The 19,605-nt window shown below is 40.5% G+C and overlaps 3 protein-coding genes across 4 annotated transcripts in view; 2 read left to right on the forward strand and 1 right to left on the reverse strand.

Moving 5' to 3' along the window:
- LOC136430992 (myosin heavy chain, non-muscle-like) lies at positions 1 to 10,377 on the forward strand. Of its 2 annotated transcripts, XM_066422177.1 has the most exons (7): positions 1 to 208; positions 2,554 to 2,641; positions 6,373 to 6,613; positions 7,005 to 7,156; positions 7,574 to 7,681; positions 8,072 to 8,280; positions 8,537 to 10,377. In XM_066422177.1, exons 2-7 carry the CDS (start codon positions 2,627 to 2,629, stop codon positions 9,369 to 9,371), a joined length of 1,560 nt encoding a protein of 519 aa, XP_066278274.1. In that variant the 5' UTR covers positions 1 to 208; positions 2,554 to 2,626; the 3' UTR covers positions 9,372 to 10,377. The 2 variants fall into 2 exon arrangements, with proteins under 2 accessions (XP_066278274.1, XP_066278265.1); XM_066422168.1 differs by lacking the exon at positions 1 to 208 and having other exon boundaries at positions 2,262 to 2,641.
- The window catches only part of LOC136431006 (E3 ubiquitin-protein ligase E3D-like), a 19,474-nt gene continuing 10,149 nt past the window's right edge, over positions 10,281 to 19,605 (reverse strand). Inside the window, exons 7-9 of the mRNA XM_066422188.1 lie at positions 11,988 to 12,103; positions 11,021 to 11,162; positions 10,281 to 10,439 (exon numbers count right to left, since the gene is read on the reverse strand). Coding sequence (XP_066278285.1) covers positions 10,392 to 10,439; positions 11,021 to 11,162; positions 11,988 to 12,103 — 306 coding nt within the window. The 3' untranslated portion in view covers positions 10,281 to 10,391. The remainder of the gene's footprint in view (positions 10,440 to 11,020; positions 11,163 to 11,987; positions 12,104 to 19,605) is intronic.
- Positions 12,311 to 19,586, forward strand: LOC136430986 (uncharacterized). Its single transcript, XM_066422155.1, has 6 exons — positions 12,311 to 12,456; positions 13,016 to 13,745; positions 14,340 to 14,401; positions 15,370 to 15,432; positions 15,698 to 15,804; positions 16,087 to 19,586. The coding sequence occupies exons 2-6, from the start codon at positions 13,041 to 13,043 to the stop codon at positions 18,561 to 18,563; spliced, it is 3,414 nt and encodes a 1,137-aa protein (XP_066278252.1). The 5' UTR covers positions 12,311 to 12,456; positions 13,016 to 13,040; the 3' UTR covers positions 18,564 to 19,586.

Consider the following 19,605-nt stretch of genomic DNA (forward strand, 5'->3'; position numbering starts at 1 on the left):
TTGGAGATGTGTATCGTCTGCAGCTGTAATAAAATGCCTCAGTGTGACGAGAGATCTATATAGCCAGTATGTAGCAAATCCAATTGCTGTTGAAGAGTTGGTATTTCCTGAGCTGTCTCAGAAGTTTGTGTCAGAAAACGGGCAACTGTCGTCGTCATAGCAACCATACATAAGTCAACTGCGCATACTCACAGACAACTCCAAACAGGTAAGAGCGCCGCTGTATTTGTTTTGACTGTCAGTGGCAATTTGAAGGCAGATCGCCTGGAGTATCGTAACAGGAACGGAAACAACATTTCATCTCCCAACTGCATTATTTCTATATCTTAGGAGCTAGCTTACGCGAAACGGAAACATATATTTATTGTGTAGCAATTTTGTGCTGCGTTGTCTTACAAATGTAGTCGTCTCAGGTTTACATTCATTTAGTATCTTTCTTTGTCGTAACATGCACCAAAACTTCGTCTGGGTTCTGATTTCTAGTTAAACATGTCACTGGGTTTACATAGTAGCAGTCGAACTGTATTTTAAGGAGGTAGAACGCTGTACAAGTCTTTTATGTGGGTAGTCCGGAACCCAGGCATCTTACGTTTACGCAATACGTCTAGCACCCTGGATACTGTATGTGGAAAGGGGCAATACAAAATGAAAGTGACCCTAAGTCGGATGATAAGGATGGTAACCAGTCTATTGAGTGGTGTGTTAAGTGCAAGGGCCATGTGTCAAAAATAAGCCAATTACGCAGATTTTACCGATTACTAAATAGTCCCCAAATACTTTGCTTGAGACAAATATATCGAACAAAATTACATTTCACAGAGGACTTAGCCGGAGTACCCCCTCTCGTCCTATGTCAAATTATTCACCGGTTTTTAACTATTTTCAAAGGCCCAGCAGCGGTTAGTAACGACTATGCATATAGTGGTTTCTATTAAGACAATATGTGCGCTCAAAATATTTGGAAGAAAGTTGTGACACTATTCCTGAACGTTCGACCAGATCTTGTCACACCTTGGCGGGGGGTGGGGGCGTTCCCATCATGCCCCCGGGTTGTCAATCACTTGTCATCCTCTGACGTATGCAGTTGGTAAGCAAACACTAACAGTTTGATTCCTGGCTTAAAAAGATAGCTTCGTCCTTTGCAAAGAGACCCAACCCACCCGGATATGTAGTGGTAACGCTCCATATCGTAATAGATGAAAGACGATTTTGGAATAAACCATTTGTTTGGAGGGAAATGGAGCGTGAAAACTCATTCTGACCATACAGGTGGAAAACATTTATCTATATCTGGATCTGAGAAAGAATGTTAATACTTTTGAGTATGATGATCTAAGTACCGCCTTAAGTGTTCTATTCTTACTGGGTCACTGCGCCCCCACCCCCACTACGAGAAATACTATTTCTGTTTAACCATTTTAAGCTACATCCACCAAGTTTGAAGACGTTACAAAATAGAGAATCTAATTTTTATCGCAGTTGTCGGAAATTCTGAAGCTTCTCGTGCTTCATATCTTATGCACATTTTAGAAAAACTGTCAAACGATTTCTTAAATGCCGTTTAAAAACAACATTAATTCTTTTATACGCGGTTTGTCGTTTGACATTATTATCATAATGAGTACACATGCATCATAAGTCTAGATAAACGTTTGAAAAATCGTTCAGTGTAATTCTATATTTGTTACTCCGATTGTTGTCACAATGAAAAGAAATACGTACGTCTGGTCTCAAGTTTCAGACTGTTTATGTCATGCTCATATGTGTGAAAACACGTTAGTCTCTCACAGTCTCGGTAAGTGATTTTTCCCGCCAAAAACGTCTGAAACCTAGTTTGATTTTTAGTATCTATACCTTTACACCCGCTCCGATGATCACTCCAAAACGTTCAAAATCCTCCACGACACCAAACTGTTGAAATACGTGTTGTAAAACGGTATTTGACTGTATTTTCCTCAGTCCATGAAGGTTGAAAATTCATGCCCCACCACTGCAACATTATCGTCTGCAGCGGTGCATAGTGCAGCGGCGGTAATGCCGGGTTATTGTTCGCCTTTACCGCACCCATTCCCAAGACTCTCATTACGTATCTCGTTAGAAAGACGAACTACAGTATTCAGGTGATTTTCATACCCCTTTCTTCCATTCTCAAACACTTCTTCTTTATAGACTTCTGTGCAAAGAGGTCGTCCTACATGTGTATAGTACGATCATTGTAACATCCCAAAAATGATTGTTTAGTTGATATACTAACGTGCATCGACCGAATGTACTGAATGCAACAAGGTCACCGAATTTCAAAATTGCCAAGAGAGTTAAGCGTATTTTTCGCCTAAAAATCGGCGATTTGCTAACATCGGCCGATCCCATGAAATTCGTTCTAGAGGACATCGACCGCTGCCGAAAATGTCCTGTTAAACCCACAGACTCGTCGGGCAAGCCTGTTCCTGTTGAGTGACGGCCGCAGAACGACACCCCCAAGGAGGTATCATTTTTCATCTCCACACCTTTGCGTTCTGCTGCGTGCACGCATGACGTATGTTTACCTTACAGGTGGATCACAGAGACGCACACAGGCATGACAGGGACACCTTCAGTACGTTAAAGAAACCGCGGACCGGACAACATGGAAGACTACGTCGTAAGTACACCTTCAATCTTTAAGATTTGGAAAAGACGTTCTTCTAACGAACTCGTATGTATGGGTGTGTAACGTGGATAGATCGTTGTTGTGGAAGCCCATGTCCGTAGGCAGTTCTATCTCAGCATGGGGTTATCTCAGAAAGGGGCCACATGAAGCAAAGCGTGGAGAGGTCTCACTATCTATGATAACAAAGCCAAAGGAGTATGGCTGCCTGTACATCGTCTATTGTCTGTCTCAATTGTATGGGACGAGAGAGTTGTCCTGTTGCCAGAATCCCTGCTTCTGGATATGAAGGTTTTGAGTTCGAATCCCGTATGTTGTTGCGAAATCTTGATTCAAATGTTGAGTTGAATATTACGAAAGGACATTGTGAGACGTTGTCTATGTTCTATTTTGACAGTTGTTGTGATAGAAACGCCCGAATTGAGCTCGTTTTCTTACAATAACATAAAACATCGTCAGCTTTAAATCTTTGTTTTGTTTTGTCATTGTAACATCGCTAAAATGATTGTTTAGTAGATCTACTTATGTATGTCACAAATTCTTAAGAAAAAGTCTTCGGATTCTGAATATCTGAATAAGCAACTTTCATACAAAAAAATGAGGACCTTTATGGTAGTTGGTCGTATGAAAGTCACTGTAGTTTTTGTTGTAACAAAGCTTCTATGAATATTTATGAAACAAAATAAATTAAGCAAATATATGTAACTGGCCTAAATCATCGTTTCAATGGAATGAAGTTCTGGCTTATGCTAAAAGACGAACGTAGAAAAAAAGGCGACAACTTGTTGCAACTATTGGAATTTTTAGAGCTTCTTCTTATGTTCAGTTTTCCAATGGGACGTATAGAAAAATGTGCTGGACTATTATCAGAAGCGAGTTCCAAACAAAACGTTTAAGTTTGCGAAAGAGTTCTATTCACAAAGGACGATAAATTGTTGTCATGACCGTATCCCGCGGATTGCGTCAATGTGTCATGGTTCGGACAACTTCTTTTGATGCGAACTTCGCGCATGATGTTTCGAGGTATTCAGATGTTCAGTCAGCTTTGAATCAACTCTCTTCAGGCAGTTTGGTAATGTAAGAAGTGGAGCAAGGACAGCAGACTTTGGTGATACTCGTGCGAAAATAAACAATCGCTGTGTGTGTGCGTGCGTGTGTGTGTGTGTGTGTGTGTGTGCGTGTGTGTGTGTGTGTGTTCGTGTCTGTGTCAGCCTGTATGATTTGACAATCCTATTCTCGCTCTGGCTCTTTCGCTCCTCTGATTAGTTCTCTACCGAATGTATTGGCAGCATTGTTTTCGAGTTGACCTCAGATACTACTAAGTATACTCTGTCGTATTTAAGTGCAAAAAAAAAACGACGACTCTTCTGTATGTCTGGGTTTATCCAAAAGTTGCGTTTGTTTATATATCTTAACGCAGCTATGGGGAAGAAACATTTTTCTTGCCTGAGTATCACAAGCGAAATCTTTGGTGAAAAGAACTTTTCGAAACTTGAGAAGATTTTGCCTTTGTCTTCGGTTATCCGTTTGGAGCTTAGATTATAGATTCATTCACAGATGTAGATTTTATCTTGCAATTACGTGTGACATCAATTTGTCGGGTATGTAGAATACAAAACCAACCTGAATTTGTTGATAGGCCCTTGGGCATAGTGGAAAATTACTCTATTCATAAAGTAGGCCCTAATTGTGCTGAAGTAACTCAATCTGCCGAGGGAGCTGTTGTATTTCATATCAATTCAAAAGTCGTTGACGCAAATCTTTATCTAGTTGAGAAGGCTACGTCATAATGACGACACGAATCGTGTAAATTTGTATAAAATGGCGTGGTATATCTACAACATGAAATATAAACCCATATTACTTAAAAAAATTGTTGATGGAAATCATTATTTAGATGGTAGTCTACGTCACAATGACGACACTAATCATGTAAGTCCACTTTAAACGGAACTAACTTTGTCTTTGAATCAGACGGTGTGGTATATCTACAACATGAAATATCAACCCATATCACTTCAAAACGCCTACGCAAATCGTTCTTTAGATGAATATTCTACGTCATTATGACGTCACGTATCACTTTAAATCGAAATAACTTTGAATAATTAATTAAGACGGTGTGGTATATCTATAACACAAAATATCACCCCATTCACAACAAGTACGTACACAAATAGACGATTTAAACTAAATAGGCGACTGCATATTTGTTTTTTAAAGTTTGCAAATTTACACGAAAATCGTTGGAAACTTGAGGATTAAACAGCAACTTTATCCCCACCAAAAATAGACTTTATCTTTGAAACTTATCTCACATTTACGCTCTAGTTATCAACTACATAAAGTCCGCTGTCTAGGCCACCAGACTATAGTCGTTGTGCCTTTTGTAACGTGTAACAAGAATCCATACCGGTGAATACAACCACCAACTGTTTTAAATGCACTATCTTATTACCGAAGGGTAGATAGGCGCTAGTGCCACCACTAGTCAGTAGTGAATAGTCAAAGCTAGAGCCTATATTCTAGGGGAGATAACCCTTACTGTATACAAATAGGTCAATATATCAAAGAATGTCTAGACCTAAGAACCAATTGTGTAAATGATACGTTGGACTCAACATGTTGATTTACTCATATCTATTCATATACACCCTTCTGTATAGGTTAATTCATTTGTATCCACTTGACTGTTAGTAGACTTACGAAAGTCGCTGTACTTTTGTTGTATCAATAGACTTCTGTGTCGTATACAGAATCTAGCCAGTGTCTTGTCACCGAAAAGTCGACAGCGGTTGGTTCTGTCACAGTCTGCTTGAAAACCCTACGACAAATCGTAGGGCGGTCGTCGACAAATATGGTCGCTTCGTTATTGTACAGTGAGGCAATACCATTCTATAGGAAGAAAAACGTATAAAGCTATCAAGGCGAAAGTTTGGATGTATGGTTAGTAACAGGCACCAATGGCCTTGAATGTGCCAAACAAAAGAAAAATCCAATCGTTCTTGTCCAAAAAGATAGAACGGCGATTTGAATGCTGCTCGGTATCCATCACTGCCACGCGGTAACGGTATGTAAGCAGGCGTGCCAGAGGTTTTCAGTTCGGGCGGCCGCCGTGGACAGGTGATCAACGTTACCTGGAGACTGGCCGACGGAGCGCGAACGGGACTTGTCGCACACGGTCACGCAGTAGCGGACCCGGAATTACGGACCGTTGTTGCGCCGTCATGTTTTCTGTGTACAGAACGCAAAGGTTGGGAGAAGATGTATGTGGTATGTAGCCCAAATGAGCCGAAACGTCTTTTTTTTACCCAGGCTTTTTTTGGACGTTTAAGGCAATGGGCCGTTTACAACAAATGGGTTGGCGAATGTTCCCGACAGCCTTCGTAACCCCTGCTCCTCCTTCTGGGCCAGTTAGTACTCACTTTCGAGCATTGAATCTTTGACTTCATCGGTTGAAGAGATGCGATTCCAGCCCAATTCAACCTCGAAGTGGCCTTCGGGTCTGGTTACGTGGTGACCATATGCATTGAGCAAGCCAGAAAAAAAATGATGCCAAAATAAATTGTCAAAATAAATAGTAACAGCTGTCTATACAAATATCAATGTTCTTTCGGACGACTACCAAAATAAAATATCTAGAGTTTGAGGCTCCGGCAAATTCCAGTGCGCATACCTGCTATGTATCATTTGCATATTCATGACACCTTATTTGCATTTCACAGCGAGAGGAATGGGTGGAGTCGACCCCCCAGGAGCGGGAACATTGGCTGAACAAAAGCTGCGGCCATTTTGAGTCAGAGATCCGGGGTCTGGTTCCATCCGGGTACCTGGAGGATTTCGCGGACAGACTTGATGACGTCGTGACCAGGTGGAACCGTGCGCACGGCAGGCTGTTCGGTCACGTGACGTCACGTCAGCAGGTCCAGGAGCTGGTCACGTGGGATCAGGAACAGGCGACAGAACGTGAGTTAAAATGTCATGAAATCAGCATGAAAGCTTATCTTTTGTCTTGAAAAAACATAATCACTTATAACTTCAATCAAAAACTTTGACAATGTAGTTTTCCCAGACTTTGGCCTGCGCAATAGCCTTCATCAGAATAAATGATCCAGCGTGGGAACAGTACGGTAAAGTCACGTGGCATACGCAGTGACGTCAGTAATACTGAAGAAGGCCATACAGCCAGATGAAAATTCAGGAATTCTAAATCATTTTTTATATTTTGAAGACTTCGAAGTGTATTTTATCATCAACAAAGTCTATATGATACAAGAGATTACACAGAATGCTTGTAAGCATTCAAGTTGTCAATACATATTTATTTATTGAATATTGTGATTTTGTTTTACCTCAGATCGCCGCCAAGCCGACAACGGTTCGCTACAGAAGTTCCAGTACCTTCTCTTCATCTTCGACACGCTGCTGGGAGACTTTCGCACCGGCATCTTCCTCCCTCTGAGGGACTTCTTCTGGGCACAAGACGGCGGGAACACACATCTTCAACAGGTGAGACAACCGTCTAGTCGTAAACAGTCTACTCCTAGCAGCTCTCCCACTTTTAGGTCAGGCCCTATGATGGCCAACACTTCGAAGTTATGAGAATTGAGGACATTCTAATCCTATCAATCTATGCATAAAGCCAGACTATTGAGTATGTCAGACTGTCGATTACAATGGTGTAAGGCATTTGCTTAAATGTACATTTGCGCGGTAAATAACAACTAGAAACAGACTGAAACAAACTTTGATACGGTTTAAAAGCAAGGTCTAATGAAAAAGAACATTCATTTACAGAGTTTAAGAGATAGACACTTTTCAACAACAGTCTATGTGGTGGGAAACATGATACCCCTTAATTGACAGTTGTGCGTGCGATGTTTACGTTACGTTACCCATACCCATACCTGCCTGCCGTTCCACCAGGTCCGACACGCCCTGGAGCAGACCATCCTGGCTTGGCGGCAGCTCCTGCGGCCTGGCCCCGTCAACACAGCCCTGCTCACCCGGGCAAGTCAGGAGATCGTGGACGAGGTACGCTATAGCATGACGACTTTCGCATAACCACTTTATCTACTAAAACAATGTGAAAGTCGTGGATATTCGTACCGAGATCCGTACCTAGTCGTAACGTTAATTATTCTAGAAAATGATCGGTTGACATTCGGTTTACATTAAAAACATCCGTTTTATGTCGCACGACGTCGACTTGCATTGTATTAAATGGCAGAAGTACAACGTATTCTTAACTGTTGGTGAGTGTAGTTGGTCTTATCATAGATATCCATATGGTTGTCCAATATGTTCATGTTGTAGTATGAATAAAAGGATTTAGAGTTCTTCAGTTCTTTCACGGTTTTCATTTTTACAACTTTACCGTCGGTGGATTGCATGATATTACGTTGTTTTCAAAATCTTTTTCAGGTTGTGATGACGTATTCCGAAGAGTACGACGTAGTACTACGATTGATTCCGGACATTCACGAGAAGACGTTCGAGTGTCTCCGACTGGCCAGGCGGTGGAAAACGGCGTTCAAGGCGGGGAGTGCAGAGGAGCAGCGAGTCGCCAGAGGGAGCCCGTACGAGGGCCATTTGTTGAAACGCGAAGCCGAACCAGTAAATAGGTTGTCAAGGTAAGCTAGATACTATTCTTGTTATACGAATTAAGTATAATATCATAGTAAGTTTTTTTTTAAATGTCGTCTGAATCTTAATAAATGTACTTGCGAAGCTTCAATGCCTTTTCGTATCAGCTGATATGTACACGACTTGCACTATCATTAATTAATTTTTTACAGAATCTCACCTTTATTATTCTCATGGCCAATGTCAACTCACAATATGTATTCATTTGTTGCTGATACAATTTTTTTTTCATTACATCACCAGGGACATTGACCAAAGAGACCCGCGGATATCTTCCGGCCGTCGCCGCGAGTTAGTGCGGCCTGCCCACAGTAGTCACAGCCCGCTCTCTAGCGGCAGCGTTCGTAAAACCTCCGGTAAAATGCGGGAGAAATACGTCGAAGATGAATACGAGGAATTCATCGAAGAGCTCTCCCGTTCCCGTTCTTCTAGCATAGCGCTACCGCAGCAGAAGTTAGTTGAAGATGAGTACGAAGAATTCCTCTTAGAGCATGAGGGTCGACAGAAAAGGTCCCAAACGACAAACAGCTTACCGGACGTACTGGTAAACCTGAACGCCAAGAAGATCCAGCTGCTCAACAACGCTTCAATAACAAAGAGTAACCCTTCGAGCAGAGACGGACCAAGACCGGAGCGCCAGAGTCTACCCAACATTCGGTCAGCGCGGACAGAAAAGGAAGACGAAATCAGTAAGGCGGAAAGAGACGGGGTTTTGCGGAAAATGTGCCGAGAGAAACGCATCTGTGACCAGATTGCTTCACAGATGACAGAGGTTAAACAAAAGTACGATAAACTGAAAGAAAACTCGCTTGCACTGGAGAAGCAGACCAAACAGTACAAAACCGACTTTGAGTTCATCGATGCTCACGAGAACTTGGCTAAGATTCAGGAACAGATGAACAGAGCTATTAAGATTTACAACAGAAAGAAGGAGGTGTACGATCAGGCGAGGAGAAGGTGGGAAGAGTGCAGGAAATGTATGGACGAGTTAGAAAAGGCGGACAGACTGGAAAAAGAACTAGAGAAAATGGGGGAAATGAGGCAAGTTGGTGGGAAAGTCGCAAATGCAAGAACATGATGGACGTGTGGACAACAAAACCCGACTGGTGGTACTTTAAGTGCCACAGTTTCCCTGGAAAACCTGGTTGAACAGGTCTCTAACAAGATTGCTTGACCAGACATTTAAACCAATTACAAGTCTGGGCCATCTTCACATAAAATAGGATGAACACTGACCAGTTGAAGCTTAATCATTCAAGTGACACAAAATTCAATATTCATTGTTCTGTACGATCCCTATATATCAGGGTGATGTCATGTACAGTATATGGCAGTTCAAGGTTTGAACTTCGCATGTGCATGTGAGGTCAAAGGTGAAGGTCTCCAACTTGTAAACAGTTCTTGTCTAGACTCTGCTTGATGCAATGTCCAGACTCCAGAAATGTGTTGCTTATGTCCCAGGGGCCTTCAGCTTTCACATATTACCCACAATGCATCACACTGTTCATGCACAGTTCAGACCATGAATCAGCTTATTGTCAGCGATTCTCTTACTAAAACTTGTCACTAGAGCTTTAAAAAAAAAGAGCGTTGCCAGCATAACTGTACCATAACTACATAGACATGTAACAAGCAATATGAGCATGCAGCGTGCAAGTCCAAACCAGCGGTTTATATCACCTTCAGAATTTTACACTGAAGAAAACTTCAAGTATCACAACCACAAAGACATTGGGAAGAAGACTTAAATCCATGAATACACAACCATAGCAAACGGGACATCATTGTAAACGGAAATAAATCAGTAATCCAGTAATACGTAAAACAATACAATTGATAAAGTAATAACAGCAATATGATTGATCAAACTAAGTTTCTGAATTTTTGTGTGATGAGTGTAGTTATTCAAAGCATCCGTCCTCCATAATATGAATTTGAACTTCATGTATGCGTATATATGTACAGGAATGAATATGATACAAAGAACTGTAGATGTAATATAAATTTTATTTATTTCTAAGTATGCTTTATGCAATACAAGTTTGATGTAACAAGTTGGATGAAATCAAAATCTATTTCTCAGAGCTACATTTTGTTGCTATGTTGTTATAGAGACAGGAACATTCTTCAGTTTTAAAAACCCAACCTGCAAGATAAAAGAAAATTAGTGAGTAGATTTCTTAAATCTTATGAAACAATGAATATACCAACAGCAAACAAAATCTCTATGTGATTGACATTCATTATCACTTCTAGCAGATGTACATTATTTTGAATATCTGGCATTTGTGAACAGTGCAAAAACAAGCTGCATAAGGTCCCCTGATTTTTGGTGCCACAGAAAAATAGCCTGTGTGGGTTAAACAACATATTCTGCATCATGCATCTAAGGTATAATATATATTTTGCTGGAATAAAGATGCTGGGACCTATGCATGTACTCACATACTACTCTCACTCTCTCAGAATATTTGCTGTTAGTTTGTTTTGATTCATGTAGTACACGGTTTGGAACTTGTTAAAACTCCATAATTACTTTACTGAACATGTTAGCGATTGATTTCTGATTGAGTCATTAAGAGAACTAGCCTGAGTACCATCCTCCGTAGTGGCCTCTGTGCTAAAAAAAAATTGCTTGCTAACTAATCTGTGGTTAGCAAGCGACCTTTTTTTAGCCAGCGGTCACTCCGAAGGATGGTACTCAGGCTATAAGAGAACGACCCTTACCATGAAGTTGTTCATGCTGCGTAACGACGGAGGTAAGCTGTGGGTGTGGCTCACCAGGTGAGACACCAGGCGCAGACAGGTGTCTCTGGGATAGGAAAGCAGGCCGACATTCTCGTCCTTTTTCCAACTCTCCAATAACAACCTTAATCATAGGAAATACAAAATCAGAATACATCATAGAAAGACTACAATTATAGCATTGTTCATTTCGGATTTGGAAAGATGCTGGCATCTGTAAGTGTAACAGACATCTTTCTATGACTGAAATAATGAGGATGAGGATGAAGATTAAATAACAGTCAATGTAAGATTTTATAGGACATACAGTAACATGATATTAAGGAGCAAAATTCAGAATATGTTAGCTTGAACGTCATTGACATTGGAAGAAATCATTCTAAAGCAAAGTTTAACTGATTTCCATACAATATTAGTTTTTGACTGTTTCACTCCAGTCTTTGTCAAAGAATGAGCAAGCCACTACTTCCCTGTGACAGCACACTATGCAACATATAATATAATAACTTTATTGCACAATTGTACAAGGTACAAAGTATGGCATTCACTGGTACATAGATAACATTCTATTAGGCTAATTAGTCTATCTCATAAAATATGGTGTAGTAGTATGGGATGACAATCAGATTTTTCAATTATTGGAGGAGTTTCTAATGTCTAGACATTCTTTATGATCCACTGCTCACCGAGCCATGAGTTCTATCTGCACAACGTGACGTCACAGAAGCAGTGGATTGCTCGTTCCTTGACAAAGAATGTACATTTCAAAATTTTAGTGTTAGGAACTTAAGTTCATCTTTTCTTCAGAATAACTTCATTTACATCTGTACATGGAATAACAAACACAGTCAAAACAATTTACATGCAATATTCAGAACATTGAACTTATCATTTGCATAATTATGTTATACAAAAATGCATCTCATTTTCCATCAGTAAAGTATCTTACTTGTTGACACCGTTCCTGGGGAGTGGCAGGTACAGGATCTTCAGCACATTGTGAGAGGAGACAGCACCGCGTGTGGAGATGGTCATCAGTCTGGTCTCAGACTTCAGCAGCCACATCTAAATATGGAATAACACACATGGTCAATACAATGTATGTGTAAATCTAACCTAATTTGATAATATTAATCAGAACATTGAATCATTTGCATAATTGATAGAAGACCAGTGCAATGGCCTACTTGGCACTAGAGTGTTCACCTTGCACAGTGACCGGAAGTGTAAACATGAGGTAATAGGAGACCTATCATACCACGACATGGTTCACTGTTTACTTAGGCATGACTACATGGGAAGTCCCGGGAGTGGTACAGGAAAGGGTAGAGGAAAAACCCAGAACTTTTGCGTGTAGAGGGAGAAAGAAGCAAGTGTCTGTCCAGGCAGTTCACAGCTGTGGAGTCTCAGACATCCAGGTGAGATTTAGATAGTCAAATGTTTGCCTATCCTGGCAGGTTACAGGTGCTGTGGACGTCTACAAAGACGTGTGTATTACAATCGTGTGTATTGTGGACTCTGGACTGTGGAGGTAGGTCAACAAGGGCGCAGGTATTTTGTAGTATTTCAAGCTGATTAATGGTATCACTCTCTCATGTGGGTATGGCAGGCAATGCTTATAGGATTAGTAATGCTTGTTGTCAATGCATGCATTCACATAGGAGAAGGTTTCATTACATCCAGACTTGTTGACTAAGCACCTTCCCCCCCCCTACTTTGCCCCGATGGGGTCACATGGGGGTTACAACATTGAAATTGAGAAATTCATGTAACAAAATATTGTTTACTTGTACTACAGAGACTATTACATGCACATTGCATACAATGGCAATGGTATAAAAAGTTCTAAGATTCATTTGAAAGATTCATTTGAATAGAAATTGCTGTAAAGGACTGTACCTCCAAGATCACATTCAAATGTCTCAAAGTAACAAAATATTGCCTTAATAAACAAATTGTTCTCTCCTTTCTTTAAAGGTTGGTTTGGACTTAGCATAGTTATATGTCTGATATCAATATGACCAGCCTGGCAGACAGGTTACAGAACCTGGAGTTGTCCCTCAGGAATCAGTGTGACCAAAAAGTCAGTTATGGGCGGGCACTGAGAAAAGCCATTGTCTGCATGGATTTCTTCATTGAGGTAGAAGTTCTAAAAAGTCTTGGCGACCTGCATCTTCAGAGAGGCAAGCTCAGCAAAGATTCAGGAGAGTTTGACAAGGCTGCTGCCCTGTATGCTGCTGCCCTGCTGTGCTGCAAAGATCCAGACATGGGACAAACACTGGAACATCGCATTGACTACATGGAGAAACTCTCCAGACAACTGCTGCAGGGGTACACTCCACACTTTCGGTGGTTGTCATCGGACTACTGGGGTACTGCAAGCAGCAATGTCTTAAGGGTAGCAGAAACTTGTAACAAATTAGACAGAAGTAACAACAAATCCCAGGATTCTGTTGAGGAGGCTTACACAAAAGCATTAGTGACCGCAATAGAAAATAGCGACATGTTCTTGGAAGTTGAGGTTTTGAAATCTCTTGGAGATTTCTATCTTGAGAAAGGCAAGAAAACTTCAGATGCATTCCAATTCATCATGGGAGCTGCCATGTACGAGAGAGCCCTGACGAGATGTGAGGATCCTGAGACAAAACAGACTCTGCACCATCGGATATGTTATGCAGAGAAGATTAAAGCTGAAGCAGTGAAAATGGTGAGAAGTTTCAATGAACAGAATGAATACCTTTATTGTACATTGCCCAAGGGGCTAGGTACAGGTCATCTAACATAAATCCAATCAACATGTAAGTGACATATACAGTGAAATATATACAATAGTTTAAACATACACAAGTGATAAACTAAGCTAATCTTAGAGTCAACTTCTTCCCCCTTAATTTATATATATAATAGTAGACTGAGTATAGCTGTTATGCATATGCCTCGCACATATGATCAAGTGTGTAAAACTAAAGAAATACAGTCATGCAACTATTGTAAAATCAGTGCAAGAAAGAGCATGACTTACATGTGTACCAGAGGGTGAATGTATATTGTTGTAGGATATATAAAAGTATAGCACACTACAGTTTCTGATTCAGAGGTAGGACCAATATATATATGATTTTTATATGGAAATTATATTTTCAAACAGATTCCCATTTATCACATCATGACCTTCTAATGCAGCATATATAAAAATAAATGAAATGAAATGAAATGATGCAAAGGGCCTCTCTGCAACAGTATAGAGAGTGCTGCGCATACAAATGCTGACAATTACCAAATCAAAATAATTATTTTGCAGTACTCAACATCAGATGACCCAAGGGGAAGAAGACTACCAGCGGGACAGCCAGACATACCAAGGTGGGGATACAGTTTCTGATATTTCCGATCAGCTGGCCAAAAATATCCAAAAACACAAAAAACTTGATTGGATACAGGTCAATCTGGGGAGGATTTCATTTAAAGATTGCAGATTTCGATCGAAGCTCTCGTCAAAAATTAATCATTTGGCGAGGGGACATCTAAGACTTTATTTCGGCAACTTCCTTGCATATTGAAAGTGATGTGTTTTTCAGTTGTAGATTAAGATTTTAAACAATCTGTAATTCTACTGGTGTGCCATGTTGTGGACTATTATAGTCACATGTGCAATCGCAGCAGCTGGCCATATTACATTAAAGGTGCCCTAAGCAATATTGGGGCACTGAAAGTCACATACAGGTATTCAAAATCAATCTTTTTCTGATTTCTATCCATAGTAAGTTAAGATAACAGTATCCCATCGCATATCGACCATCATGGAGCAAAAATGCAATGTCGTTGTGTGGTGGGAACTCATTGAAAATCTGAGCCCTTGGAGGCCAGCTATCATTTCAAATTTTCAGAACATGCACGATTCTGACCGATAAGTCCCAAACGCTTCAGAAGAAATAATCACATGGTCATGGCTCAATGTGCTTGGGCATTGTGACGTCACGCGGCCGGAAGTTACCGAAAATTGTCGACAGAAAACGGTTACAGCTGGATTCTGGGCTGATTTTTGGGGGGACCCAATAAATAGAATACTCCTTTTGTGGCTTGCTTCCGTGCTATTTTTAAACGCCCAAAGTATGAAATAATGATGCAGATGTGCTAATATGGGGAAGTAAATGTCAATTTCAACTTCACCAAACAGACTTGTTTTCCCCAGATTATTTCAAGTTTTACCCCCTGAAATCGCTTAGGGCACCTTTAAACTACCTGTCACACCTATCCTTTACATATCGGATGACTACAAGCATTCTTTAAAGCTAAGATTTGTGTAATGACAACGTAATACTTCTTTACAGTGAGGATATAGGAGAGGGTGAAGATGCAAACACCAATTCAACAACAATGGAAGATGATGTCAGGTTTGTGGGTTACTTGCATTAATTACAAAATAATTGTCAAATAAACACTAATTGTAACTCACAATACTAACATATAGGCGGTTCACAAATTTTGAAATCTGAAACATTGAAACTTCATTTCCATTTTTAGTTTTGTTGCAATCATTTTATTATCTTCATCTATTGTTTCTGATTCAGAGGTAGGACCAATATTCATATGATTTTTATATGGAAATTATATTTTCAAACAGATTCCCATTTATCATATCATGACCTTCTAATGCAGTATATATAAAGACCACCTGCATGAGGGCTGCAGGGCTCTACAGACAGGGGATCTGGACAAGGCAGAACAACACTTTGCAGCTGCGCTCAAGTCCGTTCATGTCAAAGGTAAGTCTTGAAATTGTATCAAGTTCGTCAAAAGGATATGACATTTCTTTCAAGTTTCAGTTATGAATATACTCCTGACGTGGTCTCAATGCCCAGCCTATGTAGCCACCATCTAGGCATTTCAAACAAAAGCTGTAACACAACCAATAGTGTTATTCGAAACTACGATTTACTACCTCTTGCTCAAGTCTCAAGTTGCATCACATTCAGATTTGCCAACAAAACGAATGGAAGACAAGACAGTCACTACAATTAACAACCTTTCTTCATCTTCTGTTAAAGGTCAGCACAAGGAAGAGGCTGATCCCCTGTACAAGTTGGGCGATGTTTACCTGAAGAGGGGAATCCTGTCAAAAGATGGAGGTGATTTCACCAAAGCTGCAGCACTCTGTAATGCAGCACTGGTAAGATCACAAAGAAAGGACATAGAGGAAGCAATTCAGAACATAACCCAATCATTTGTTAAGCATGTGCTAAATATAGAACAAGCGGAACACATCAATGATGCAGAGAAACATAAATTGATGCTGAAGAAGGATCGAGACTACACAGAGGGAGAAATCAAAAGAATTGATGAAAACATAGATCCATATAGCCTTGATGATAACGACCCCGAGTTAAGAGAAGTTGAGATGAATAGAGTGGAAGCAATCAGAACATTGTTTCAGAAAATTGTTCATCAACGAAAAATGTTCATAGCCAGGCTTGTAGATGAATGCATTGAAGTCATGGGCCCCCCTCCCTGTAATTATGCTATGGTAGGTTTGGGTTCACAAGCCACAGGATTAGTAACCCCGTACTCTGATCTGGAATTTGCCATTTTGGTAGAGGAGGAAACCGAGCATAATGTTAACTATTTCCGCAACCTCACTCATTATCTACATCTCAAAGTGATCAATCTGGGAGAAACCATTCTCCCGGCCATGGGGATTAAGTCTCTAAATGATTTCTACTCAGACGACCCACTAGACAGCTGGTACTATGATTCTGTAACACCACATGGGTTTTCGTTTGATGGAGCCATGCCACATGCATGCAAGACTCCGCTAGGCAGGGGTAGCAATGGCACAGGGACAAGTGAACTTATCCACACACCAACCAATATGACCAACGTTCTGAAAGATGACCTTACATTGTATCTAAAGAAAGGCTACCATCTGGCTAGTATCCTGGGAAATGTGTCCTTGATCACCGGAGAACAGAACTTGGTGGATGAGTACATGTCTCTTTATACTCAGCAACTTAAAGAAAATGATGGGACAATTCCTTTGATGATGGCAAACACTGATCTAAGAGAAAATGCACCAATGTTTAAAATCAAACATCTAACTGCTAGTCTGTTGAATGTAAAGAAAGAAATGTATCGATTTTCAAGCTTTGCAGTGTCCTGTTTGGCCCTACTTCATAACATACAACCAACCACAATCTGGGAGACTACTAAGAAGCTGGAAATTGGTGGAGTCGTCAGTAATGAGAATGCACATCATTTGATGGTGATGGTCAGTATCTCAGCAGAACTGAGGCTACGCACATACATGAGCAATGGTGGTCAAGTGGAAAACATGTCCGCTTTATCATCAATGTCGACAGATACAGACACTGGGGAGAAATTGAAGAAAGTGTTTTACTTCTCTAATAGACAGCAGCTCATGAGATACTATTACACAGCAAGGCCATTAAAGAAATTTATTTCACAGCGTAGTGTCAGCCAGCCACAGAAAGAGTCGTCAATATTCTTTGACAATTCTTTTAAACTAAAAGCAGAGATATACAGAAGTTTGTGTGAATACCAACATTCCAAGACATTCACAGAGCAAACAGTTTTGAAGAATCTATCACAATATGGCGAGGACACTGCACATCCTGACATAGCTTCCTCGCTTTGCAACTTGGGTAATGCCTGGAGTGACCTCGGTGATTACAGGAAGGCCATCAGCTATCATGAACAGTCACTACAGATGAATTGGAGTATCTACGGTAAGGACACTGCACATCCTGACATTGCCAACTCACTCCACTGCTTGGGTAACGACTGGAGCAACCTCGGTGATTACAGAAAGGCGATCGGTTATCATGAACAGTCACTACAAATGGAGCAAAGTATATATGGTGTGGACACTGCAGATCCTAACATAGCTGGCTTACTTTACAACTTGGGTAATGGCATGATGAACCTTGGTGACCACAGAAATGCTGTCAACTATTATGAACAGTCACTACAAATGAGGTGGAGTCTCTATGGAAAGGACACTGCACACCCTGAAATTGCTGAATCACTTCACAACTTGGGTAGTGACTGGAGTAATGTTGGTGATTACAGAAAGGCGATCAGCTTTTATGAACGATCACTGAAGATGAAGTGGAGTATCTATGGTGAGGACACTGCACATCCTGACATTGCCTCCTCACTTAATAACTTGGGTATGACCTGGAGAAACCTTGGAGATTACAGAAAGGCGATCAGCTATCATGAACAGTCACTACAGATGAAGCGTATTATCTATGGTGAAGACTCTGCACATCCTGACATAGCTGACTCTATTAACAACTTGGGTGGTGCCTGGAGCATCCTTGGTGGATACAGAAAGGCTATCAGTTATCATGAACAGTCACTACAGATGAGGCAGAGTATCTATGGCGTGGACACTGTACATCCTGACATTGCCTTCTCACTTAATGACTTAGGACAGGTGTCACCTGGAGTGACCTTGGGCATCACAGAAAGGCGGTCAGTTACTTTGAACAGTCACTACAGATGAGACAGAGTATCTATGGTAAGGACACTGCACACCCTAACACTGCCTCTTCACTAAATAATTTGGGTATGGCCTGGAGTGATCTTGGTGATGACAGAAAGGCAATCAGCTATTATGAACAGTCACTACAGATGGAGCAGAGTATTTATGGTGTGGACAAAGCACATCCTGGTATTTCCAATACACTTATTAACCTGGGTGTCGCCTGGAGCAACCTAGGTGATCACAGAATGTCCGTCAGCTGTTTTGAAAAGTCACTACAGATGATGCAGTCTATCTATGGTGAGAACACTGCTCATCCCGACATTGCAGATGTATTCAACAATCTGTGCACTACCTGGAGAGACCTCGGTGATTACTCAAAAGCCAATTTCTATTTTGAGCTTGAGGAACAGATGAACCTGGAGTTATCAGAACCAAGGTGATTTATTATCTTTACTAAAGGGTAATCTCTTCAGCTATACATCATTTGCAAAGAGATCAGATGCTATGCCTGAAAAATCAGTTCCATTACAATACTAGTATATCAGCTTTGTCATAGATTATTGAATGTACTGGTACATTATAAGTTTTATTTTACAGTAACTGTTATTTGTTGCTATACAGTGCCATTGTAACTGACTTGTAATCATTTTCCTTTATCTGTATTGCTGTACTATTTTTACAATAAACATGTATTGATAATCATGTTTCAGTGTTGCTATATGCGCCCATTTTGAAATGAAATGAAGACATAGCAAGATGTTAGTAAGTAAGTTAGAGGTATTGGTTGAACTTCCCAGTCTGTTTCAAGTTGAGTTGCCAGAGTCTTCTGCAGGAATGGCATGGACTTTTGTAGAAAGCAGTTGAAATATTGTTGTAAATTACTTTCTTTTATTCACACTATCTTCCATCATTACAGTAAACAAGAAACAAGAAGTCTGATTGAATCAAATAAATTGATTTTTTACATCCCCAAACTGAATGTCACCCATTTCATAACAAGATAATGAATACAAAATGTACAGACACTTTATACACAGTAAAATTAATTCCCACATTGTCA

Source organism: Branchiostoma lanceolatum, chromosome 1, assembly GCF_035083965.1.
Source record: "Branchiostoma lanceolatum isolate klBraLanc5 chromosome 1, klBraLanc5.hap2, whole genome shotgun sequence".
Taxonomy (NCBI): domain Eukaryota; kingdom Metazoa; phylum Chordata; class Leptocardii; order Amphioxiformes; family Branchiostomatidae; genus Branchiostoma; species Branchiostoma lanceolatum.

Bases quoted from the DNA above. Each gene is read 5' to 3' on its own strand.
- LOC136430992 (XM_066422177.1), top strand. The intron at 7,682-8,071 runs GTACGCTATAGC...AATCTTTTTCAG, and splicing joins GTCAGGAGATCGTGGACGAG to GTTGTGATGACGTATTCCGA. The intron at 8,281-8,536 runs GTAAGCTAGATA...TTACATCACCAG, and splicing joins CCAGTAAATAGGTTGTCAAG to GGACATTGACCAAAGAGACC.
- LOC136430986 (XM_066422155.1), top strand. From the start codon at position 13,041: ATGTCTGATATCAATATGACCAGCCTGGCAGACAGGTTACAGAACCTG. The intron at 14,402-15,369 runs GTGGGGATACAG...ACTTCTTTACAG, and splicing joins GGACAGCCAGACATACCAAG to TGAGGATATAGGAGAGGGTG. The intron at 15,805-16,086 runs GTAAGTCTTGAA...CTTCTGTTAAAG, and splicing joins CAAGTCCGTTCATGTCAAAG to GTCAGCACAAGGAAGAGGCT.